This window comes from Mobula birostris, chromosome 21, assembly GCF_030028105.1.
Source record: "Mobula birostris isolate sMobBir1 chromosome 21, sMobBir1.hap1, whole genome shotgun sequence".
Lineage (NCBI taxonomy): Eukaryota > Metazoa > Chordata > Chondrichthyes > Myliobatiformes > Myliobatidae > Mobula > Mobula birostris.
In genome coordinates, this window is record NC_092390.1 from 30,509,124 (window position 1) to 30,536,850 (window position 27,727).

Genomic DNA, 27,727 nt, shown 5'->3' on the forward strand with positions numbered 1-27,727 from the left:
CACTGCTTTTAAAGAAAACTGCTGATAATGAAATACCTACAACATAGCAGTAAGAATCTTAACCAGATCATTACACACACAAGATGCTGGATGAACACAGCAGGTTAAACGGCATCTATGAAACGGAGAAAAGAGATGTCATTTTGGGCCAGAACTGCTGGGTGCCTCCAGCATTTTATGTATGTTACTCTGGATTAACAAAATCTGTAGATTTTTTTTTGTACTTAGATTTTTATCAATATATTATTTTCATTATTTTCACCTGAGAACTATAAACCCAAACATATAAATCCAAAACAAAAAGCAGATACTGGAAATATTCAGCAGGTCATATAGTAAATGAGGAAACAGAAACAGTGAACAATTCAGTCCAAGGCTTTTTTAAACTGAATTATTAACCTTGTTCCTTTTTATAGATGCTATCTGATCTGTTGAGTGTTTTCAACACTTTCTATTTCTTATACGGTGGGTTCAGATTAATTGGGCCGTCAGTTAATCAGGGCAGTCGTTTATTTGGGACAGCTCTTAACAAAACAAAAAATATATCATGAAAGTAGCTGGGAATTCCTTTCTTTATTTGGAACATTATGCCGCTTAATTGGGCAGGTGACTATTGCCAAACAGTTTCTAACTCGTGTCAGTCACGTGCATTTGCATGGCCGTTAGATACTACCTCATGCTTAGAGCAATCAGTTTTTAAATAACGTCAGTTGCATGTGTTTATGTTCGAAAAGCAGTGATTATTGTTATAGATAGTTGGCGAGAAATAAGCAATAGACAATTCGGAACAGTTTTGTTCTCTGCAGATTCATACATTCAGAGATGCCAGAAATGGCCAGGAGTGACAATGAAATGATTTCACTACCTCAACAAGTTAAGTATTACAAAGATAGCGACAATTATCTTGAATGTTACACTAGAAATGAAGATTTGGAGGATGCATTCGTCTAAAGCTTTGTATTAATTTAGTCCATTATCTACAACAGATATCTGTGTTGATTTTGTTCATTTCAAAATCAGTCGAAAGAACATGGAAGATGAATTCCTCCATTGATAACTATTAGGAACTAATACACAGTTTCATAGTACTGTGAAGGTATTGGTCGTGTTCTAATTCGTTCTGTACTTCATTTAAGTATATAAATTGTTACATAGTTAGACAGTAGTTTGCCTTTTTATATCTTTAACTATTTCCATGAAATTTTGGCCCTATGTGCCTATGTGTCCCAATCAATTGAATCCATTGTATTTAGAATGAAATCTGGATGCATTTGCATTGAGTAGTCAAAACCTCATGATTTCCATGTTAATATATAAAAATAGGCATAACTGAGTCGCAGTTTCATCTCTTATAAACAGTGTAAACGTCTGTCATCTTCAACTAAGCTGTAAGTTTGCATGCTGCAGGTATCTTTTGCCAAGCGAGTCATAACTTTAATATAAAAAGCTCATAACTCTGCATTAATGAGATTGATATTCAGTTTTTTATTGAGGTGAAGAGTGCCTTTCATTATCTAGCCAAAAAAATCCTAATCTTTGAGCAGAAAGATATTAAACATGACCAACCTCAAAAGGTAAAAAAGTGAAGAATGGTAAGGAATTCAAGTGAAATTCAATTACTATTAAAACTACTTACAATATGAACCACTCAATTTGCAAATCAGAGTACAATGGTTTGATTGATCATTTTTAGCAAGAAGATTTGATATTAAACCCTAAACAATGTGATAGTAAGACATCATTTCTTTGGCAATTACTCTTTGTGTCATACTTCCAAGAAAAGCATTTATGGAGCATTGATGGCAGAGGAAAGATTGTAACAGAAAGGCTCTAGGGATGATGTGTGGCATGTTATGGAAGAATATAATAGAATAAATGGAAGTATGAATTCATCTGCAGAAGAAAAGAGGTGAGAAATATCAACTAATGTAGTGTAGCGGTGTGCTACACACAGCGCTAGAATAACCACACGGAGTCGGTGAGCTGGAGTTGCGATAAAGAGATTTATTCAAACTTCGCGGCCTGCTTTAAAGCCTTCCCGTTCCCGCCCTCCCTGGGGTGGGACTGCTGTGGGGAATGCATATTCCCAGACCCTTTCCGCGCGCGGGATTTTCCCCCTGCTGGTGAAGATGGTCTGGCGCCCTTTTTGGTGCCGGCCCTCTGCCTGCACGCGCTGTTTCGTGAGCCGGTTCGTGGGTGCTAGAAAATGGGTCGCCGCATAACCCCCCCCCCCCCCAGAACCAGCGATACCTCCCCCAATGTCCACAGTCTGGATCGGCCTCTGTTTGGGAGGTCTGCCCCTGCGCTGCGGTGCCTGAGCCTGGACCGGCTGCGCCAAGTCCACATGGGCCGGTTTGAGTTAGTCCACCGTGAAAACCTTCTCTCTCTCCCCCCAATGTCCAGCACGAACGTGGACCCGTTGTTCCTGGTCACCTTAAACAGCCCCTCGTAGGGCCGCTGTAGCGGTGCCCGGTGTCCGCCCCGTCGTACAAAAAGAAACTTACAGTTCTGCAGGTCTTTGGATACGCAGGTCGGGCTATGTCCGTGCTGTGAAGTGGGTATGGGGGCCAGGTTACCGAGCCTCTCCCGTAGTCTGTCCAGGACTGCTGTGGGTTCTTCCTCTTGCCCCCTTGGGGCTGGTATGAACTCTCCTGGGACGACCAGGGGTGCGCTGTACACCAACTCGGCCGACGAGGTGTGCAGATCCTCCTTGGGCGCCGTGCGGATTCCGAGCAGGACCCAGGGAAGCTCGTCCATCCAGTTAGGCCCTTCCAGGTGGGCCATGAGAGCGGACTTCAGGTGACGGTGGAAACACTCCACTAGTCCGTTCGACTGTGGGTGGTAGGCAGTTGTGTGGTGTAGCTGCGATCCTAAAAGTCTGGCCATAGCCGACCACAGGCTGGAGGTGAACTGGGCACCCCTATCGGAGGTAATGTGGGCCGGTACCCTGAAGCAGGCTACCCAGGTTGCGATCAGTGCTCGGGCACAGGATTCGGAGGTGGTGTCGGTGAGCGGGACTGCCTCTGGCCATCTGGTGAACCGGCCTATCATAGTTAGGAGGTACCGCGCTCCTCGTGACACTGGCAGGGGCCCCATGATATCCACATGGATGTGGTCGAACCTCCGGCGGGTAGGTTCGAACTGCTGCGTCGGAGCCTTGGTGTGCCGATGTACCTTGGCCGTTTGGCACTGCATGCACGTTTTGGCCCATTCACTAACCTGTTTACACAGCCCATGCCACACGAACCTGTTGGCGACCAGCTGGATGGTTGTCCTGATGGAGGGGTGCGCTAAGTTGTGAATAGATTTGAAAACCCGCCGACGCCAGGCTGCTGGGACAACAGGGCGGGGTTGGCCGGTAGCTACATCACATAGTAGGGTCTTCTCACCTGGGCCTACAGGGAGATCTTGGAGCTGCAAACCTGAGACTGCAGTCCTGTAACTGGGGATCTCAGCATCTGCCTGCTGTGCCTCTGCCAGCACTGCATAGTCCATCCCCTGGGACAGGGCCTGTATGGTAGGTCTGGATAGTGCGTCCGCCACAATGTTGTCCTTTCCAGAGACATGCCGGATGTCCGTCGTGTACTCGGAGATGTAGGACAGATGTCGCTGCTGGTGGGACGTCCAGGGGTCGGACGCCTTTGTGAATGCAAAGGTAAGCAGTTTGTGGTCTGTAAACACGGTGAAGGGCCTACCTTCTAAGAAGTACCTGAAGTGTCGGATTGCCACGGGTAGTGCCAATAGCTCCCGGTCGAAAGCACTGTATTTGAGTTCGGGTGGTCGTAGGTGTTTGCTGAAGAACGCCAGGGGTTGCCAGCGACCCTCGATGAGTTGTTCCAGCACTCCACCGACTGCTGTGTTGGATGCGTCCACCGTGGGGGCAGTAGGAAAGTCCGTTCTGGGGTGCACTAGCATAGCGGTGTTTGCCAAGGCTTCTTTGGTTTTAACGAAAGCGGCTGCGGCCTCTTCGTCCCAGGTAATGTCCTTGCCCTTACCCGACATCAGAGTGAACAGGGGGCGCATGGTTCGGGCTGCTGAGGAGAGGAAACGGTGGTAGAAATTCACCATACCCACGAATTCCTGCAGGCCTTTGATTGTGTTGGGTCGGGGATAGTGGCGGACCGCGTCTACCTTGGCGGGCAGAGAGGTTGCCCCGTCTTTAGTAATCCTGTGGCCCAGGAAGTCGATGGTGTCGAGTCCGAACTGGCATTTGGCTGAGTTGATTGTAAGGCCGAATTCACTCAGGCGGGAGTAGAGCTGGCGGAGGTGGGATATATGCTCCTGACGACTACTGCTGGCTATGAGGATGTCGTCCAAATAGATGAATGCAAAGTCCAGGTCGCGTCCCACCACGTCCATTAGCCGCTGGAACGTCTGTGCGGCATTCTTTAGACCAAACGGCATTCGGAGGAATTCGAAAAGTCCAAACGGGGTGATGAGTGCTGTTTTGGGGATGTCGTCTGGATGTACCGGGATTTGATGGTATCCCCGGATGAGGTCTACCTTGGAAAAGATCCTTGCGCCATGCAGGTTTGCTGCACAGTCTTGAATGTGCGGCACAGGGTAGCGGTCTGGCGTTGTAGCCTCGTTTAGTCTGCGGTAGTCACCGCATGGTATCCAGCCCCCCGTTGCCTTGGGCACCATGTGCAGCGGGGCGGCCCATGGGCTGTCGGACCGTCATATGATCCCCAATTCTTCCATCTTCTTGAACTCCTCCTTCGCCAGTCAGAGCTTGTCCGGGGGCAACCTTCGAGCACGGGCGTGGAGGGGTGGTCCCTGGGTCGGGATGTGGTGCTGTACTCCGTGTCTGCGCATGGCTGCCGTGAACTGCGGTGTCAGTACTGATGGGAAATCCGCCCGGACCCTGGTGAATTCATCGTTGGACAGCGTGATGGAGTCCAGATGTGGGGCTGGCAACTTTGCTTCACCCAGGGAGAGCGTTTGAAAAGTCTTGGCGTGGACTAGTCGCTTCCCTTGCAGGTCGACCAGCAGGCTGTGGGCTCGCAGAAAATCTGCCTCCAGGAGTGGTTGGGCCACGGCGGCCAGTGTGAAGTCCCACGTGAACTGGCTGGAGCTGAACTGTAGCTGCACCGTGTGGGTGCCGTCGGTTCGTATTGTGCTGCCATTTGCGGCCCTCAGGGTGGGTCCCGGTTCTCTGTTGCAGGCGTTGTAACTCGTTGGAGGTAAAACGTTGATCTCCGCTCCGGTGTCGACCAAAAAGCGGCGTCCCGACTGCTTGTCCCAGACGTACAGGAGGCTGTCCTGATGGTCAGCCGCCGTAGCCATCAGTGGCGGCTGGCCCTGGCGTTTCCCGGGAATTTGCAGGGTGGTCTACAGCGGCGGGCCTCTGTGCCCCACCGCTGGTGGTAGAAGCACCATTGTTCGTTGGGCTCTGCTGCCGGGCCTGGTCTGGTCTGTCGTTGGGCACGCAGCTTGGTGATCTGTGCGACGGATGCCCCTATCTCCTTCTTGGCATTCCACAACACATCTGCTCAGGCCGCCACCTCCCGGGGGTCGCTGAAATCTGCGTCGGACAGCAGCAGGTATATGTCCTCGGGCAGTTGCTCTAGGAACGCCTGCTCAAACATGAGGCAGGGTTTGTGTCCTTCATCCAGGGCCAGCATTTCGTTCATTAATGCCGACGGCGGCCTATCTCCCAAACCATCCAGGTGCATTAAGCGGTGTGCTCGGTCACACCGTGAGAGTCCAAAAGTCCTTATGAGCAGGGCTTTGAATGCTGTGTATTTGCCGTTCTCTGGGGGTGACTGTATAAACTCCTCAACTTGTGCAGCAGTCTCTTGGTCGCGAGAGATCAGCACGTAGTAGTAGCGAGTGGACTCTGAGGTTATCTGCCGAATGTGGAATTGTGCTTCTGCCTGTTCAAACCTCAGACGGCATCTCAGCGGCCAAAAGCTTGGCAGTTGTAACAAAACTGCGTGAACAGATGCGGTGTCGGTCATCTCTGGCCCAAATATCGTTTGGGCCGTCAGGGTCACCCAATGTAGGGGTGTACTACACACAGCGCTAGAATAACCACACGGAGTCGGTGAGTTGGAGTTGCAATAAAGAGATTTATTCAAACTTTGCGGCCTGCTTTAAAGCCTTCCCGTTCCCGCCCTCCCTGGGGCGGGACTGCTGTGGGGAATGCATATTCCCAGCCCCTTTCTGCGCGCGGGATTTTCCCCCTGCTGGTGAACATGGCCTGGCGCCCTTCTTGGGGCCAGCCCTCTGCCTGCGCGCGCTGTTTCGTGAGCCAGTTCGTGGGTGCTAGAAAATGGGTCACAACAGTAGGGCCATATTGAAATATACGTAAATTGTGTAGTAGTCTTTAGGTCTGTTTTTTGATGATTTCAGAATTAAAATCAGAATCAAATTTATTATCACTGGCATGTGTTGTGAAATTTGTTAACTTAGCAGTAGCAGTTCAATGTAATACATAATATAGAAGAAAAAATAATAAATAAATTAGTAAATCAATTATACTATACGTATATTGAACAGATTAAAAAATGTGCAAAAAACCAAAAATAATATATATTTAAAAAGTGAGGTAGTGTTCAAGGGTTCAATATCCATTTAGGAATCGGATGGCAGAGGGGAAGAAGCTGTTCCTGAATTTTTGCAATTATGAAGGCATACAGAAGTGTGTGCCTTCAAGCTTCTATACCTCCTACTTGATGGTAACAGTGAGAAAAGGGCATGTCCTGGGTGCTGGAAGTCCTTAATAATGGACACTGCCTTTCTGAGACATCACTCCTTGAAGATATCCTGGGTACTTTGTGGGCTAGTACCCAAGAAGGAGCTGACTAAATTTACAACCCTCTTCTTTCGGTCCTATGCAGTAGTCCCCACATCCCCCCCCCCCCCCCCCGATACCAGACAGTGATGCAGCCTGTCAGCATGCTCTCCAAGGTACATCTATAGAAGTTTTTGAGTGAATTTGTTGACATACCAAATCTCTTCAAATGCCTAATGAACTATGGTCCTGTCTTGCCTTCTTTATAACTGTTTTGATATGTTGGGACCAGGTTAGGTCCTCGGAGATTTTGACATGCAGGAACTTGAAAATGCTCACTCTCTCCACTTCTGATCCCTTTATGAGAATTGGTATGTGTTCCTTTAACTTACACTTCCTGAAGTCCACAATCAGCTCTTTCGTCTTACTGACGCTGAGTGCCAGGTTGTTGCTGCGACACAATGGTTGTATCATCAGTAAATTTATCGATGGTATTTGAGCTACGCTTAAACACACAGTAATGGGTATAGGGAAGTAGAGCAGTGGGCTAAGCACACACTCCTGAGGTGCATCAGTGTTGATCGTCAGCGAGGAGGAGATGTTATCACCAATCCGCATAGATTGTGGTCTTCCGGTTAGGAAGTCGAGGATCCAATTGCATAGGGAGGTACAGAGGCTCAGGTTCTGCAACTTCACAATCAGGATTGATGGAATGATGGTATTAAATGTTGAGCTATAGTCGATGAACAGCAACTGACATACTGTAGGTGTTTGTGTTGTTCAGGTGGTCTAAAGCCATGTGACGAGCCATTGAGATTGCATCTGCATTGACCTATTGTGGCAATAGGCAAATTGCAATGAGCTCAGGTCCTTGCTGAGGCAGAAGTTCAGTCTAGTCATGACCAACCTCTCAAAACATTTCATCACTGTAGATGTGAGTACTACCAGGCAATAATCGTTAAGGCAGTTCACATTCTTCTTAGGCACTGGTATAATTGTTGCCTTTTTGAAGCAAGTGGGGACTTCTACCCATAGCAGTGAGAGGTTGAAAATGTTCTTGAATACTCCCACCAGCTGGTTGGCACAGGTTTTTAGAGCCTTGCCAGGTACTCCATTGGGACCTTCTGCTTTGCAAAGATTCACTCTTTTTAAAGACAGCTTAATATTGGCCTCTGAGTCAGAGATCACAGGGTTATCAGGTGCAGCAGGGGTCTTCACAACTGTAGTTATATTCTCCCTTTCAAAGCGACATAAAAGGTGTTGAGTTCATCTGGTAGTGAAGTATCACTGTCATTCATGCTATTGAGTTTCACTTTATAGGAAGTAATGCCTTGCAAACCCTGCCACAGTTGCCGTACATCCGATGTCACCTCCAGCCTCATTCGAAATTGTGTCTTTGCCCTTGTAGTAGCCCTCCACAAATCATACCTGGTTTTCTGGTACAGTCCTGGGTCACCAGACTTGAATGAAATACATCAGATTTATATTGCTCTGTGCGAGGAGTGGCACCCCACACAGACTTCCAATCTGCGCCTTGTAAGGCATGAAAATGCCTGACGCAGGCCTCTCATGGTCTGAGACAACGTTCCCCTAAATTTCTCTAATGTGCTTAGAGAATAAAGGCGGATATTTTTCATGCATGATAGCAATGTGCAATCTCTGTTCGAATAACTGAGGTTTCAATAGGTACATTTAATGTCAGAGAAATGTATACAATATACCTCCTGAAATTATTTTTCTTTGCAAACATCCATGAAAACAGAGGAGTGTCCAAAGAATGAATGACGGTTAAATGTTAGAACCCCAACCCCTCCCCTCAGCTCCCCCCTCCCTCACACAAGCAGCAGCAAGGCAACGACCCCCCCCCCACCCTCTCCTACCAACAAAAAGGAATCAGTGCCCTCCACCGAGCACTCAAGTATTCCGCAAAGACACAGACTTGCAGTACCCCAAAGACGACTCATTCACCTGGCTCTCTCTCTCCTTAATTAAGGGGGAAGAAGGTGTCCCCGATTCATAGCGAGAGGGGAGACATAACAAACAGCTCACTGATTTATGATGTTAAAAGTCTGTTGCATTGGTTTTTCCGAGCTCTGCACCCAGAGAGTCGGCCCGGAAGGGCTCAGGTCTGTGCACACACAACCCCCGGCAGCTAACCCGTTGCTCCCAATGTTCTCCCGTGATGTCTCAATCAGGGGCACCAACCTAGAATCAGTCTGACTCCAGAGCCACGAAAATCCGGCACATTGAAGAAACGCTATTCTTCCAGGTTGTGTCCTTGGGAAATCAAAAAGCAGCCAGTGGTGAGGGCCTGAGAGCGGGTCCTATTCCCACAAAGCACCGATAGCAGAGTGTAACTCCAGGTCAGGGTCTTCAAAAGAACCTTGAAAAAGTAAAAAAGAGATATCAAAGATAAAAATAAAGCTGTTTCCGAAGATGCAAGCAAAAGAGGCACCATTTAGCGCCATCATAATGTCAATATTCACTGCAGTTCCTTTAAAGTAGAAATGTAATTTTGGTTTGCCCATTAATCAGAATGCTTAACTAAGAAAAGGTGATATCTGTTGTTTAAAATTTCACAGTGTAATTGTCTAATTATTATTTTTGTCTCCCTTGTCAAGCCAAGGGAAATGAGACAGACAGTGGATTCCTGATTCATTGAGACACTAACACTCCCCTTGGTCAGTATTTTCAGGTCATCTGGAGGAGGATGCATTGCTGGAACACCATGACATCCCATTGAACACTGTTATCCAAATCCATGGTAGCTACTGTTTGACTTTGTGTGCTACTAAACTGAACTAAGTGGCTTCCCTCACTACAGTGGATCTTCCCCTTCAGATAATACATTCATAATGTTTGGATCCATGAATGTATAAATGAGTCATTACTTCCTGGATGGAAAAGGTAGCCTCTAGGCCCTACACAAAGCTCTGTGTCAGGCTGGCATCCACAGTGTCATTGCTCTTGGACAAGATTTCCCTCAAACCCAGCAGTGCCCCTAGAATTATGTTGTCTCTATTACAGTTTTTGTTCTTGGGTGCCTTCTGAAAATTCTCACCTGGGTCCTCTGCAACTTTATCCACTACGAAGTCTGCATCTGAGCTATCATTAGCTCAGCCCTTACTGTAGGGCCAAGTATCTGGGCAACCATCATCTGAATTATTCTTTATAATATCTGTAAAGCATCCCAGTATCTGGTAGCTGAATCTATTAAACCAGATAATGAGGTGAATTGTGTTGGGTGCTTTTAGAACACCTCTTTAAATTTCAAAAACAAAATGTATTCAAGGAATATTTTCAAGGAATACAAAACATGGTTTTCTTTACATTCAAAGTGTCATCCAGTCTCTTCATTCATAATGTTGGAAGTCTACACATGGTGATATCATCAAGTTAATACATACTGTGTACAAAACATGAACACAACTCAAATGGCCTCTTTGAACAATATAGCCCTCAAGGATCTGTAGGTCTATTACACAGGACCCCGTCCCTCAGTGTCTCGTAGCAGCAGCAGCACCTTAGGTTGTCATGCTTCCTCACAAAGACTTTGCATTGGCTACAGCAAGCTTCACTCCGTCCCTTAGCATGTACTCCTGAAATGTCCCCAACAGCAGCATTCATTTACAAACATCTCATTGGAGCAACACACATATTCTTCTTTTAAATTCATTGATATAAAATGCAAATAGCAACAGGGCTGATCCCTATGTCACCCCAATTCGTAACTGAGAATCAACTAATTCTCTCTCCTTGACAATATATTATCTTATCTCTGAATCCTTATGTTAGCACACAAAAAGTTGTTATTACAGATATCCAGTGCAATATTGTATTTAAAATAGAATACATCCATTGGTTTCCTTCCTAACCAAGACCCATCAGCTATAATGATTATTTCCTCAAAACCACCTTATTGTTTTTTTACAAGATTTTTTTATTAAACATATTCATTCTGTACATTGATAGGATTTTTGAGATGGTTTTCTATTATATCCTTAATAGTGTATTCAGATGATATTCATACATCTGCAGTTTCTTATTTTCTTTGTTTTTTCTCTTTAACTAACAGTGTTAGGTATAATTCTTTAGAACCCACTGGGAGCATTCCACAACCTGGTCATTTCTGAAAATCCATAACCTCTGCAGCCACCAATTCCACAAGACATAGGAGCAGAATTAGGCCATTTAGCCCATTGAGTCTGCTCCACCATTCAATCATGGCTGATTTATTATCCCTCTCGACCCTATTCCCCTGGCCTTGTCCATGTAACCTTTGATGCCCCTATTAATCAAGAACCTATCAACCTCTGATTTAAATATAACCAATGACTTGGCATCCACAACTCTCTATGGCAATTAATTCTACAGATTCACCACTCCCTAGCTAAAGAGATTCCTCCTCACCTCTGTTTGAAAAGGGTGTCCATTTATTCTGAGGTTGTGCCCCCCCACTATTGGAACATCCACTCCACATCCACTCTATCTAGGCCTTTCAATATTCAATAGTTTTCAGTGAGATACTCCCTCATCCTTCTAAATACCCAGAGCCATCAAATGCTCCTCATACAGTTGTTGACCCTTTCATTCTCTGGATCATTCTCATGAACCTCTCCAGTGCCAGCATGTAATTTCTTAGCTGTGGCCCAAAACAACTCACAATATTCCAAGTGTGATCTGACCAATGTGTTATAAAGCCTCAGCCTCAGAAGGATAGGAATTAACTTGGTTCAAGGGGACCTGGTGATTTTTAGTTCCCTTATCTCTCCAATAATTTCTCTTTGCTATTTATTTTTCCTGCTTCTCATTTGACTTCTATTTCATCCATGTTTTGTCTTTTCTGGTTTGAAGACAGATGCAAATTTGTTTATTAACTCAGCCCATTTCTCATTGTCCATATTACAGTTCCTCCTGCCTTTTTCCGAAAGACTTAGAATTACTTTTCCTATACTTGCAGAAGCTCTGAACTTTTTTTTAATATATTCTCAATGTGACAGCTGAACATTGGTAAGAGGCCTTGTCTAGGTTTGGCAACCATTTCCAGAGCAACTCTCCTTCATCCTGTCAGACCTCAACTCTCCTACACTACCAGGGTGAGGTTAAATGCAAATTAGAAGAACAACGCCTCATATTTTGCCTGGATAGTCTGTAACCTACTGTTTAAAAACTATGAATTTTCAAATTTCAGATAAACCACACCCCCTGTTTGTCTTTTTCTTTCTTCTCCTTCTCTGAACTCCCCACCTCCAACTAGTTCCATTATCCCATCATCCTTGCCTTATGTGGTTCCACTTACCACCTTCCCTGCTTCTCAGTTTCCAGCACCTGCTGTCACTTGTGTTTCCACTTATCACCTTCCAGCCCCTGTCTCTACCACTATCCTCCCTTCCCACCTGGCTCCATCTGTCCCTGTCTTTTTCTTCCTGTTCTACCTATCATCAATTGCCAGGGTCTCACAAATCCACCATCTTCCTGTTCCATGTAGCTCCATCTGCCCACCAACCCTCTCCTAACTTCATTCTACCTATTACCTAGAACCCCTGCCTCACCCTCCTCTCTCACTTTTATTCTGGCTACCTGCACACTATACCTTGAGCCTCCGTCTTCACAGATGCTGCCTGACTCACTGAGTTCCTCCAACTTTTTGCCAGTTTTATCTGGTCTCCTTCTATCTGGTCATCTTTTATTGGTTTCTAAACCACCCAATTATTAGCCTTGACAGCAGAATAAAATACTTTTTTTCTTAATCTAATACCATTCTTGACCTCTTCAGTCAGTTGCTGAGCTAATGTACTTTTTGTTTTGTATCTGTATATACTCCTGAGGTGAAATGTAAAATGTAGCTTTAATATTTCGGCATTGAATATTTACGATATTTTCAGAATGAGGATCAGTGACATATGTCGTGAAATTTTATAATTTAGTATCCTAATTTATGTTTATCCATTTTCTTCTTTTTACCTTTTACAGCTGTACTGAGTTTTCATCTTAAATATTCTTGTATTCCTTTGTGATCACTTTTCCCCAGCGTGGCTGTAACGGTCATAGAATCAAGCTGATTAATCTACACTTTTATGAAAGTTCTACGTAGGGTTAAATGCTTCATATCACAATAAACCATCCAATAAAAAGACTGGTAAATCTCTTTGACTATAGTTGAAGGTCACAGATTGTCCTTTGAATAGCATTCTACAAATTGCAACAAATGATGCTTTGATGAAAGGTTTACTCTTTAGACGTCAGGAAAAACACAGTCATGCTAATACATGCAAGAAAAAGCAGAATGTTTGTATTGAATATGGCTTATTCAAGTAACACTAACTTGTTTTCTTTCAGGCAAGGATAAACCCAGTGAATGTGACGCCCCGGATTTTAGCTGTTGATCAGGACATGAATATTAAACCAACTGATGATCGACCAGGGATTGTCTACAGCATTCTCGTTGGTTGGTAACTGAAAAATACCTTGTTATTTGTCTTGCAAAGATTTATTAACTGACTTTATAATTGTATGTAATGAGCTGCCATGTCAAAGTTTAAGCTGAATCATTCCATTCTGTTGGATAAATTATTTCCTTTGATTGACAGTAGTGCTGTGCCAATCATTTTGAAGAAAATAATCATACGAGATTGTCCTGTTTTGTTTAAGGTACACCTGAGGATTATGCTAAGTACTTCCATCTGAATAATATCACCGCAGAGCTTTATCTCCTCCGACCAATAAATAGGGATTTTCATCAGAAATTTGATTTGGTTATTAAGGTAAATTCTAATTAATTATTGTTTTGTGTCAAGTGTTCCATTGAATACAGAGTATTCTTGGAAAGTGGTCTAAAATGCTTATGAGTTTTACCTATAGCAACATAAAACATTCATCTCAGCAGAAAATGGATACACAAAAGTAAATATAATGCATTATAAAAGTGTGCCATATTTAATCTTAACAGTTGCGATTTATCTCTTTATTCTCTTTGTTTAAATTTTCTTCATTATTTAAATATTCAAAGGAGTTGGTGAAGTGACATTATCTATCCCTTGGTTTGTTCTAACAATGTAATTTGTATTTAAATGAGAGTAGATTTTTTGGCAGTTTATGATCAAAATAAGCAAATACTTTGAAGGGCAGTTTAAACTGAGAGCTACGCAGCTGAGCACTGCTTTGGTTAGAGGGATCTAAGTTCATTGCCACTGATGCTAATGGTATTGTTTGATCAAATATGATCAGGCAGGAGTTCTCTGTCCAGTATTAGTTCACAGCCTTTGAGGATTGGACTGCTATAAGGCTTTGTCCCGCTTTACAGGACATCAGTAACTGATTTATAAACTAATATACCCTACTTGAGGTGTTGAAATTACTAAGGACAGAATTGAAAGAGATTTAGTATCCTTAACTAGACACAACATGTAAGATACCCAAATCTGGCAAAGCAATAATCAATAATGTTATTAGAGTATCAAACTACAAAGCTAAATGAATGGAATATAAGTCAGAAAATGTGATTGATCTGTACAGTATGCATATACTCAATACCATCTTCATTTCAGCTGTCAGTGGGTCAGGGATGTACTCAAGTAAAGCGAAGTGTTACAAACCTGAGTTGCAGTATGAAGAAATGCGTAATGCACACAATATGATAGAGGAACTCAGCAGGTCAGGCAATGTCCATGGAGAGGAATGAACAGTTGACCTTGACTGTTTATTCCTCTCCATAGATGTTGCCTAACCTGCTGAGTTCCTCCTGCATTTTGTGTGTGTTACTCTGGATTTCCAGAATCTGCAGAATAAACTTGTGTTTATGAGGAAATGAAATCTTTCATAATAGCTTTAAGGTTTCTCCACAGCCTCTGTCACAGGATCAGTCTGGGTGCTAATCTTTTTCAGAAGATTTGCTTCTTGTAATCATTCTTAAATCTGTTTTTAACCGTGAACTCCTAATCTTAATTTAGATTTAATTTAAGCAACTGCACCAGATGTACTTTCGTTCTACGTAGTATCATTTAATTTAGCTGGTCCTTCTAAAATTTCCATAAGACCATAAGACAAAGGAACAAAAGTCGGCCATTTGGCCCATCGAGTCTGCTCCGCCATTTTATAATGAGCTGATCCATTCTCCCATTTAGTCCCACTCCCCCACCTTCTCACCATAACCTTTGATGCCCTGGCTACTCAGATACTTATCAATCTCTGCCTTAAATACACCCAATGACTTGGCCTCCACTGCCGCCTATGGCAACAAAATTCAATTTCCTGAGCACTCTGTTTCTCTGAAACTAAAGGGCACTGTCTTCGTGCATGTAAATCCAGAATGCTTTTGTGTTCCTTACTGATAGAACATTGTGAAACATTTATTTTGTAAACTGGTTGGAATTGTACAAACGGTTGTACATATTAAGCATGATGTGATTAGACTATTTTCTAATGCTGAATTTCAGTTTCTATGAAGTTGCTCACTAGACATTACTGAAAACATTATCATCACTCCCAGATGTTTTACTTCTCCTCACTAATCTGGTACAGCTCAACTCATTGGGCAAATGAGGTTACAATCAATACTCACTCATGGAGCTACAAGGATTTAAATACAGAATTAGCAACTATGTGAGGATTGCAATGCAGACAAGGTAGTTGTCTTATGCTGCCTGCTGATTTGAGTGATTTCTGAGTCTTTCCAGAGCTAACTTTGCTGTTAATTAGCTGGATGCATCAATAGGAGTCTGATTTTGTGTGTGGCCAGCTCCAGTTAAATCTGAGCTGCATTGCTTCAGGCTAGTCTGTTCATTCTACAGGGAAGATTCATTTCAGCTGGACTAGATGCTGGCAGCCAGGCAGGATGTGGGAGACATTCAAGGATGGCACCACATGAGAGGGCATGCCTTTCAGTTATTGTACTGGAGGCCCTGGCAGTGGGAAGATAAGTGCAAAAGATGGCCGGCAGCTGTTATAGGCCACATAGATGTTCAGGGAATGTACATGAGTAGTTAATTTTAAGAGTAAAGAATGGCTTAATTTAATGTTAAATTTGACTTAGAATGTTTGTTTTAGTTCTGCACAGTGTCCAAGCAGATTTGATGTTCAGTAGCAGTGGGTTGGAAAGATGGGGATGATTGGTGACTATGGCTTTAGGGCAGTTTTTAAATGTAGCTCCCAGAGTGTTCCTCATGGATAGTCCATGCATTCATTCTTATCTTCCTCTTCCTCTTTATGCTCTTGGGTATGAAGCCCTCCTGCTTCTGTTCCAAACCTACTTACCCAGGTAGCTTTTGATAAGGGATGTTGCCTCTTCTTGCAAGCTACTGCACCCTGCAAATGACCACAATAGCATTCAAGAGCTGCAAGGTGATGTTGCAGCTCTATAAAACTCTGGTTAGATCACATTTAAAATATTGTGTTCAGCTGTGGCTGCTTCATTATAGGAAGGATGTAGAAGCTTTAGAAAGGGTAGGGCAGATTTACAAGGATGCTGCCTGGTTTAGGGAGCATCTCTTATGAAGAAAACTTAAGTGACCTAGGGCTTTTCTCATTGGAGATAAGGAGAATAAGAGGAGACAAGAGAAAATCTGCACATACTGGAAATCTAAGTAACACACACAAAATGCTGGAGGAACTCAACAGGCCAGGCAGCATCTATGGAAAAGAGTACAGCTGATGTTTCTGGCTGAGACCCTTCAGTAGGAATGGAGATAAAAAAAAAAGATGAGTCAGAGTAAAACATGGGGGGAGGAGAGAAAGACACAAGGTGATAGGTGAAACTGGGAGTGGGCGGGGTGAAGTAATGAGTTGGGAAATGAATTGGTGAAAGAGATACAGAGCTAGAGAAGGGGGAATCTAATAGGAGAGGACAGAAGGCCATGGAAGAAAGAAAAAGGGGATAGGAGCACCAGAGGGAGGTGATGGGCAGGCAAGGGGCTAGGTGCGAGACAGAAATGGGAATGGGGAATAGAAAAGGAGGCATATGGATGATAAAAGAATGGATGGCTATGTAGGGGGAGGGATTAAATTGGTCTTAGAATGGGTTGGAGAGTCAGTAGAGCATGATGGGCTGAAGATCCTGTAACATGATGTATGTTCTATGTTCTGTATTGGCCACTTGGGTAAGTGCTGGATGCATTGCAAAATAAAAATAATTTAAGAGTTATGCTAATTTCTTAAAACAGTAACAGTGGCATTACTTCTCTGATTTTTGTTTAAGTTAAAGCAAAAATAGCAAAAGAACCACTTGGAGATGTGTGTTCTTATACTTGTGACACAGCCATATATAGTCACTACTTGACAAAAGTTTCAGAAGTCTGCACCAAGATATTTCATTTACCTTGAGTTGATTGCTGTTTAAATGCAAGTACAATCAACAAATTTTGCTCTTATTGTCAAGGGTTAGTGTTGCTTATGCTGTCTAGTCAATAAGTATTTCTCAATTCCTTTTCAGGTATCTGCCACCAACATAACCTTTTACTTTTCTAACTATGCGTGTTGCCTAATAAAATTAACTAGAAAATGTATTTCTTTTATATACATAAAACATAATTTTGTAGCTTGTATGTAGCATAGTAGATATTTTGGGACATAATTAAATATTAAATTTTGGGAGATAATTAAATTTTAAATTATGCTATTAATTATTTATTTGCTTTCTCGTCATTTATTTTTAGCAGTTCGTTGCATGATATACATTGGAAAGCTGTTAATTGTGTTAGATTGAAATCTGTGGAATTGGCATTGCCCTCTGGAAAGCACAATTGTTTATAAAGCTAGTATGATTATAGGATGGAAGAGCATTTAATAAGATCATGGCTGATCTAGTTTTAGCTGCATCTCCACTTTCCTACTTCTCATTTATAATGCATGACTCCCCTGTGAGTCAAACGTCCATCTATTTTAGGCTTGAATGTATTCAGTGACTCAACCTCAATGCTCTCTGCAGTGGAGGCCCAAAGATTCATGATCCTCTGAGCAAAGAAATTTTCGCTCTTCTGTCTTAAATGGATCTTCTAAAACCATGCTCCCTCATTCTAACCCACTTACTATCTTACTATCACTTCTTTCAGATAGTCCTGACGAAGGGTCTCAGCCCGAAACGTCGACTGTACTTCTTCCTATAGATGCTGTCTGGCCTGCTGCGTTCCACCAGCATTTTGTGTGTGTTTCTCCCCTCATTCTAGATTACACCACAGTGGAATTATCTTTTCCACATCTACCTTGTTAAGCCTTTATATTTTTCCATAAATGATAATGGATTGAAGTCTGTCATGAAAGTGCTTATGGGTTGTGTATTAATTCATCATATCAAAGTCACTTTAATAAAGGCATACTGCATTTGAGGGGCAAATTTTTGTGTGGGAGAACTGAGTTAATTTGCAGCATATTTCAAATGCTCTTGCAGCACTTATTTTCTTTCTGAGGTAAATGTAAAATAAACAAATGTACAATTTGATGAAAAGCAGAGGAGATCTTTTGTTCCAGTTAATAGTTATGATTGAGCAAACATCCTTGGTGTTAATTCACTCATGTTTGAGAGCTTGCAGTGTATAAATTTGTTGTGATGTTCCTGCATTGGAATTCACATGGCAAATTAGTCTGTAGAACTCTTTGGGACATCTTGAAATCATGAAAGAGGCAGTGCAAGTTCAAAATACTTCCACATGGTTCAGATGGTTCCATTTAATATCAGATAATGTATATATTATACAACCTGAAATTTTTGCTCTTCGAAGACATCCATGAAAAACAGAAGAGTACCCCCGCTACACCCCCTCCCAGGAACAAGCAGCAGCAAAGCATCAATCCTCCCCCTTCCCTACTTATTTCAGCAAAAAGCATCAGTATCCACCACCCACCAAGCAAGCAATAGCAAAGCCCCCAAAAGAGACCATGATCAAAAACTAATCATTCCCGATGACAAATTTGACATGCCACAGGCTCTCGCTCGCGCTCTCTCTCTCTCTCTCTCTCTCTCTCTCTCTCTCTCTCCCTCTCCCTCTCCCCCCATCTCTCTCCCTCTCCCTCTCCCCCCATCTCTCTCCCTCTCCTCCTATCTCTCTCTCTCTCTCTCTCTCTCTCTCTTTCTCTCTCTTCTCCCCCCCCAATAAAGGGGCTGAGACGTGCCACATAACAAGTGGGGAGACTAACAAAGCAAAACCAACTCACTGATTCCAGTGTTTAAATCTGCCACATCACATTCTTTTCCCTGGGTTCTCTGACTTGAGAATTGGCAGCAAACTCTCCCCCACCATCAGGAGAAAGAGAGAGCAAGCAATCTGAGCGAGTACAGAATTGATCCTCCGTTTGTAATGCTCCATTGTCTCCTACGATGCTTCACTTGGCAACATTGGCATGGAATCAACTCATCCGCAGGACAACAGAGCCACAAAACCCTGAAGGTACGCACGTCGGCCAGGCTGCATCTTTGGGATATCGAAAAATGTCCAGTCATTGAGACCCAGATCGGGAATCAGCACAGTAAAGAACTACTGTTTGAGTGCAGATGTAGATCAAGGAGTCTGACAGGACACCGTCCACCTTGAAAAGGAAAAAAAGAGAAATTAAAGGAAGAAATTAAACTGTTTTCGCAGATGAGCTAGCAGAAGGTGCCCTCTGGCACTATCATAGCTCATTATCACTAAGGTTTTTGACGTTTTAGAGTACAATATAGAAGCAATTTGAGGCATACTATCCAAAAAGGATCATATATACTTAACCAGAACACAAATAGAACTCCTCTGCTCCTTATTAAATTGTGAATTTGTTTATTTTACGTTTACCACGGAAGGCAAGCAACAAGAGGTGCAAGATCATTTGGGTATATGGTTTCCAAAGCACTTTAAGACTGATAGTTCATTTATCCTTTCAGAACGTAATGGAGATGAATTGTCCGACAATATGATAAATTAATATTCTCCATGGATGTAATAAGTATTTTCTTTCATGTATTCCCTCATTCCTTTGAAACCATCCATGGATCCTTTGTACTTTAACACTGAATCTGATATGGAAATGACTAACTAAAGTCCAAAAAATATTTCCTTCTGACCTGCCAGCCTTGTCTTTCTGCTCTACCTATTGCAACTTGCACATTCTTTTATCCACGTTCTCACTCTAACTGTTCGCATTCATCCACTGACCATTCATCCTGTCCATGGCTTAAACCCTTGGTCACCCCCACTTTGACAGTATCCAGGACGTACCCTCTCCCTCACTTCCCTGCAGTTTAACAAGCTTTTGTTTACTGCTTTTGATGAAGGGTCTTCAACCTGAAACATTACCTCTGTTTCTCTTCCCACTGCTGGGACCCGCCCAACTGAAGAGTTGTAAATAAGTAGGAGAAGCCATAAGTACCACGTTATTTCTGCACTGATGGAATATGGCCCGTCTACGATTGTAGATGGTCTCATCAGCATCCAGCCATTTTCTTGTTTTTTTTTGTTTAAAACAACAAAATCTACTTGACAGCTTGATTGGTAACTGATTTCTGGTCATAATGGAACCAGTGCAGTGTGATCTGTGAAACTGAGCAGATGATTTGAATGTCGGACACTATGAGAAACAATCCAGGAAATCAATATATGTTCAGTGCATTTCGGAAAAAGCTTTTATGAAAGTAGAAAATAGTTTTTTCGTCTCATTCCACCATTGTAACGCCACCCTATAATTAGGGATGCAAGTTTCCTTGTAATCAATTATTGACTGATCTATATGGCTTATGACCACTGCAATGCCTATGGTTAAGCTTAGTTGCATCTCTGGTTTTCTGCAGTCTGTCACCAGAGTATTCCTTGGGGCATATTACTGGGGTATTCACTGCTGTTTATCACCGGTGTTCTCTGCAACCTTTCACTGGGATGTTGCCTGTGTTCTATCACTGGTGGCTGGAATGTTCACTGAAGTTTCTGCATTAATCTGTTATACAATACCACCCTCAGGAAATAAAACCCACAATGAGGCCTTGAAAAATGTGGTTGACTACCCATATCTAGTGGTTGCTTCTGAGTGAAGGCAGCCATTGATGATGGAATTCAGTATTGTTATCAGTGAACCAAGGTAGCCTTTAGCCATCTGAGGAAAAGAGTGCTTCAGTGTTAAATCCACTGTTATGTTCATGACCTGTTGATCACTGCCACCCCCATGCTCATCCGAGACGTGGGCTACGTACAGAGGATGCCTCAAAGCACTAGGTGTGTACCATCAAGTCTTTCTTACTTAAGACCATCACCCCTACAGGGGCATAGGCTGCCGACAGCAGCTCACCAGATCCCCCTGCCCTGGGCCAGTCTTTCAAGTTGTTCCCGGGTGTAGCTCATCTTTTAAAATCCTTCCTGTTCCAGGGATGAGGCCTTTGTAGCTTCTGTTGGCATTTCTATAGCTCTGGCTTTTTATGGGATAGCATTGCCAGCTCCATACCCAGCCCTCCTCCTTTTGCAGTTGGGCTTGGAACTGTCCATGGCAGAGCTAGCATCAAGTCTGCCTTTGCAAAATTCTACAAATAAGCATACTCTCCAAAGCCAATATAGAACACAGAACAGTACTGCATAGTACTTTGGCCCACGATATTGTGCCGAACCAGATAGTAATGAAATGGTCAAAACAAATCCTTTCTGCCTACGTACACAATGCCCATATCCTTTCATTCTTATCACATCCATGTGTTTATCTAAATGTCTGTTAAAAATCTGTAATGTACTATCCAGGCACCCACCAATCTCTGTGTAAAAACTTTCCCCTCACATCTCCTTTGAACTTACCCTCTCTCACCTTAAGTGCATGCCCTCTAGTATTGGACATTTCAACCCTGAGATAAAGATATTGTCTGTCTACCCTCTCTATGGTTCTCACAATCTTATAAACCTCTATCAGATCTCCCCTCAGCCCCCAGTGCTTCAAGGAAAACATCCCAAGTTTGTCAAAACTCTCATTATAGCACATGCCCCCAAATCCAGGCAGCATTCTGGTGAATCTCTTCTGCACCCTCTCCAAAGCCTTGACATATAATGGGGCAACTAGAAGGATATGCAGTACTCCAGGTGTAACCCAACTAGAATTTTATAAAGCTGCAACATAACTTCCTGTATTGGGGTATCTGCTGTATTGAGTCCCTAGCCACATTCTGTATTGACTGCATTGAGTAGACCACACTGTTTCCAAGACACATATTGGACTCCTGAAAATACATTCCACTTTTGAACTCTGTTGCAAGATGAGATTGTTAAGTGGACATGCAAAATGATCTAAAAATCTTCTCAAATTTTCTTTGTAAAATGCAACATCCCCACATTTTGTTAAGAATCCCTGGCCCATGAGTAATGAAGGAACATAGGGGATGGCACTGTGCATTTGTTGGGAGTGTATGCAAAGCCACCATGAACAACAGAAGGAACATACCACCTTATTAATTTTGTGGCCTGGGGAAAATACACATGCAGGACAACAAATATCTTTTCGGGTCTTAAATTCCTTTATCTGTTTTAGATGATTTATTGCAGAAAGAGGGTATCAAAATAAAAACGACAAATCAAATTAAAACAGTTCTCGTCATTACAATCTCAGTTTAACTTCAGACCATATCCTTGCTACGTATGCAGTATGAAAATAACTAAAACAAAATATACAGAACCAATACGGTAGTGGCAAATCTAAAAAAAATACAAACAATGTTAGAATCCTACCAGCCCTGTACTGTACCTTATATACAACATCAAAAATATGAATAAGTGCATCTCATCTCAACTAAGAGATATACTTACATTTGGAACACACGTGCTTAACTTCCAAACACATGTAGTCTAGACCTTGAAATGAGTTTTCCTTGCTCACGCTACATGAACAGAGATTAACACATTCACATTACTCTGTTACACTCATATTCGATCATGAAACAATAAAGAAAGACAAATAAACTTTTACAATATATTGCCTTATAGTTGAATTGCTGAAAAAAACTAACTTAGTAGGCCAATTAAGGAACTTTGCAATCACGCTATCCAGCGCTGATCAATTTACTCAAGAAAATCTAAAGCATCCATGTGTAAAACATGTCAAATTACTGATATTCTAGATTTACAAACAAGTATAAATGAATTTACATGGATATTATCAAATATTATTCACCTTTCCTCACAAAACCTGGGAAAAGCATTCGATTGTCGTCCTTTCTAGAATATGGCAGCTCTTCGTGCTACTCCACCCATGCAAAATGACATCACCGTTTTCTCTTAAAGGCACAGGCAACTATGTAGCATTACCAAGGTGAATATATAAATGCACTTTAACAATAAAAAAATGGATATTCAACAGTCATCTGGTTACATTCTCCCTTGCATACCAGTAAGTGTCCTTGATTACACACTCACTGCAACCTCTTTAACTGCTTCTCTGAATAGAACTGAACTTTGACTAGCCAGTATCTGTGACACTACTGCAGAACTTATGGAAGCCACATCTAAAACAGACCTTGGTTCATGATGTGGGTTAGAGTGCTGTCCAGCATTTACTCTTTTACTCCTGCGGAGTGCTACAACAGGAAGACTACCAACATCTGACCCTGTATCAGCTGTCACAGGCGCTATGGTCTCAGTTCCAGAAGTTTTGCTGTGAAGGCTAGAGTCGTGTTATGTACACCCTGTTCACATCTTGTTCCAATATCACACCATTCTCTGAATCCTCAGAATCTGATTCCTGTCCCAGGGAAGGTCTACCCTGAATTACAGGAGCTTGCAGTCTCCTTTGAGGAACTGGGGTGGGAACGTTCTCACAGGGCCTGATGTCTATCCTATTTGCCCTCTTGACAGGCCCTCCCTCCAAAGGTTCCACAGTATATGTGTTGTCTAGCACCTCCACCACCTTGCAGACAGTTAATTTCCAAGCACCTGGATCTTATTACAGCCTCATATTCTGTCCCTGAGGTAAACTAATGCATTTACGTCAATCTGGGGACAATGAATTTTATCCTCCTATAAGACAATGCGTTCTGCAGTATTCTGTTCAGAACATTCTTTTGCTCAGGCATGAGCATCACTCAGTCGTTTCTGGTGTATGGCTAACCAGTCATATTTCCTGTCCAGAGACTGTCCTTGCCCCAGCAGAGCATCCACTGGCAAGTGGGGATCACTGAACAGTAGGTAATAAGGGGAATATCCGGTGGTTGCGTGAGGCATCACATTATACACATGCACTTACTCAGGTAGATGCTCTGGCCAGCTGTTTTTCTTTTCTGGAGGCAACATATGCAACAGATCATGCATCGTCCTGTTGAAACGCTCCCACTGAGCATTGCTAGTAGGATGATGGGGTGTAGTACGACTTTTCTTTACCCCATACAGTTTGCAAAGCTCAGTTATGATCTCACTTTCGAAGTTACGGCCCCAGGCAGAATGCAAACTCTCAGAAACACCATATTTCATAAACCATTTCCTCAAGAGCACCTTTGCTGTGGTATCTGCCTTTTGATCCTGAGTTGGGAATGCTTGAGTAAATTTTGTAAAAATGTCTGTGACTACTAAAACATTCTTACGCCCATCAGCTGCCGGCTCAAGAACAGTGAAATCTACGGCGACAACTTCGAGCGGCCTAGAAGCAAGAAATGATTTCATGGGGGGATGGATCTTAGGGTGTGGCATTTTAATTAAAACACAATGCGAATGATTTTTGATCCACTGTGCCACACCCTCGTGCAAGCCCACCCTAAAACATCTGCTTCTCAACAAGTGCAGAGTACGCTCAATGCCTTGATGGCCCATAGAGTCACATACGTACCCTCACACTTTATTCCTTAAGCTGGTAGGTAGCAGAAACTGATAACACTCCCCGTGCTTCTCATCCTCAACTACAAGATACAGTAACCCTTTATGCTCCCTGATCCTGTCCGAATGCTTTAACAGTAAAAAAAATGGATATTCAAAGGTCACCTGGTTACATTAAATACCCACTTACCAGTTGTATCAGGCACTTCTTGCCCCATTTGTGGTGGAGTCAACAGATCCTACCTTGGTCCAACCAGTTATTCCATGATCCTACAAGTGGAAGTATGTCATTCTGAAGCCCAAATGATCAAGGTGGGGGAAGAATGTGGAATGTTTCCTGTAGCTTATCATTGAAATGTTCTTCAAAGCCTATCTCTGGTTTGTTCCCCATAGACTATCACTGGAATTTTTCTAGTAACTTATTAGTGTGCTTCTCACAGCTTGTTCATGGTGTGATCACCATAGCCAATCAGCAGGGTGTTCAATGCAGCTTATCACTGGAGTCTCACCTGAAGTGCTTCGCTGACATGTTCCCATCAACCTCTTGGTGTGTTCTCTGCAGCCAATCATCAGAGTGTTCCTCACAGCCTATCATCGGATTGTTCCCTACAACCAATCAGTGATTGGTCTCTGCAGCCAGTCTGCAGGGAGGTACTGTGGCCTGTCTCCGAAATGGTCCCCATTGCCTATCACCAGGGTCATTTTCGAAGCGTATCGCTATAGTGTTTCCTATCCATGTGCCCTGGTGTCTGCTGAACAGGAATTTTTGCAGCTCAGTATGAGAGTTGGGGGACAGGTGACAAGAAGCCATTCTGAATATTCTGAACATCAAAATACTATTATGCTGGAAGTCTGATCAAAAAACACAATGTGCTGGAAACACTCAACATCTATGATAAGACAAAGCAGAATTTTTGTTTCGCATCACTGACCCTTCATCAGACCTGAATACTCTCTCCAACTAGATGTTTTGTGTCTACTCATCTGGAGAAAAACTCTCTGGTTGTCTTTCATTGAATTTGACTTATGTGTTGATTTGCAACTTTTCACATCTCAGGATATCCCAGAGGGCTTCACAGCCAGTTAATTTACTTTGTTATGGTTTTGTCAATGTTTTCATGCAGAGCAATTGGTAGATTCAGCACAGTGAACTCATATTGACACCCAATTAATTGCCAGGTTTTTTTTTGTTCTGTTGGCATTAAGTGTACGAGTTGGGCACCAGGCAAACTCATTCAGAATGCAAGTGTGATCTTTTATATTATTTTTCCCTCTAATAATATATTGTTTAGGGTTTTTTCCCCCACTGCCATGATGGAGGCACCGCTGTTGCATGATTCTCTAATGAACAGACAGATGAATCTGGATTACATGCCTTGAATGGAAGTAGGTGGATTTGAATATTAGTTGGAACTGAGATGTGAAGAGGTAGCTTTAAGGCACCAACACTGGAGCTACTGGGACATCTGATAGTGAATTTTATCTTTCTCGATAATGTCTTTTAATGCATAAAAGACATATAGACAGACATATATTGCAGAGCAAACCTCTGTCACAACAGGGATATCCTCCACAGAGAATAAGCATAAGAATAGAAATGGTAATGTTTGGAGTGAGCTGAATATAAAATGTAGAAACTGTCACAGAGGTAATGTTTCCTGCATTGACAAACATGTTTTCATAGTGTCTAAGAGTTGATGCTTTTATAGTGACAAAATTATTGTTGCAAGGTCAACTGATATTTTTGAAACTGTGGAGCTATTTCACGATTACTATGAAAATGCACTTTGTACCATTGTGTGCATTGTACCATTTAGCTCTGTATAATTGTTAAATATGTAGTTTTTCCTCTTAAAGCTACTCTTTGGCTGTGTATTAATGATTTGAGCAGATAGTCTGGATTGATACTCCAGAGTAGTGCTGAGAGGTGTCATGTCAAACCACAGCTCTTTCCACATGGTGAACTAGGAGCTCTTTGGGTCAATGAGCATAGAGGTGGTGAACAGGATTTCACTTGGACTAGGATCTAAGTATTGTTCCTGATTAACTGGACTCTGACAACTCAGACTTGTTCCTCAACCATTTTATTTATCTATACACAGGGAGCCAGGATGGCACCCGTCACCAGACTGCTCTGAAGTTTACGAAGAAATGCCATTTTTATACACAAATGGACCAGTCGTATACAAATATCGATCCAATATAAACTTTATGCACTTCTCAACATGCAATCCCATTAATTGTGTATTTAAGTACCAATCATAATACATATTTCAGATGTTAATAAGCAATGAAATATATGTATTAAAGGCCAACAATACCTCAGAATTAGTAAAATAACTAAGTAAGTGTTGCCTTAGAATTCATTGTTTTTTTTATCTTGTCTTGGTATGCTTGGTGACCTTGTTTCTCAGGCTCGAACAAAAGGCTGTACAAAGCAGAGTTAGGTTTTCAAGAGCCACGATCAGCCTGGGTGACTGCACTATGTCTGCACACTGTCTCATGTCAGCTTGCCATCTTGACTCTTGCCTTACTGAACTTCCACAGATAGAATTAGCTGTGCAAAGTGTCTGCGCTCCATTCCTTTTTACCCTTTCCTTGCTGCAACTTCCACGAGAGCACTGGAGATTTCAATGAGCTTAGTTGATTGACGGTGAGAAGTTCGAGCCAGGCCAGGAGAGTTGAATTGGGAAAAGGCATGACTGAGGATTTCAGCTGCAGCTGCATTAAAGAGCGATAAGGTAAGGTATTTTTGTGGTGGAACCGGGTAGAGCAGAACTGTGTTTGGAAGTTTGATTCAAATCAAAGAGGCTGCTGAAATTTATTTTTAATGAGATACAGTGCAAAGTAGGCCCTTCTGGCCCTTTGCATGTCCTCACAACTCCCAATTTAACCCTAGCCTAATCACAGGACAATTTACAGTGACAATTAACTTACCACCCAGTACATCTTTGGTCTGTGGGAGGAAACTGAATAACCCAGAGGAAACCCAGGCAGTCACAGGGAGAATGTACAAACTCCTTACAGACAGCGGCAGGAGGTTGTGAGCAGTCTGGCTCCACTTGAGACAACGTTCAGGAAGTCTGCGAGATGGAGACTTTCTCCAGAGATCTTTACAAAGTCTTGAGCTTGCGAAAAACCAACATAATTTCTTTTCTTTCTTAGTAAAACCCTTGGCATCTGTAGCCTTTGTTGAAATGCATGGAGATTCTAGTTGCTTTATTTTTAGCAACTTTTTTTTTCTGTGAAGAAAGGAATTAAA

The 27,727-nt window shown here is 42.7% G+C and overlaps 1 protein-coding gene across 1 annotated transcript in view; it reads left to right on the forward strand.

Annotated features, from left to right (window-relative positions):
* The window catches only part of pcdh15b (protocadherin-related 15b), a 780,285-nt gene that overhangs the window by 259,630 nt on the left and 492,928 nt on the right, over window positions 1-27,727 (forward strand). The window contains exons 8-9 of the mRNA XM_072239829.1: window positions 13,076-13,184; window positions 13,388-13,500. Of these exons, the coding sequence (XP_072095930.1) occupies window positions 13,076-13,184; window positions 13,388-13,500 (222 nt within the window). The remainder of the gene's footprint in view (window positions 1-13,075; window positions 13,185-13,387; window positions 13,501-27,727) is intronic.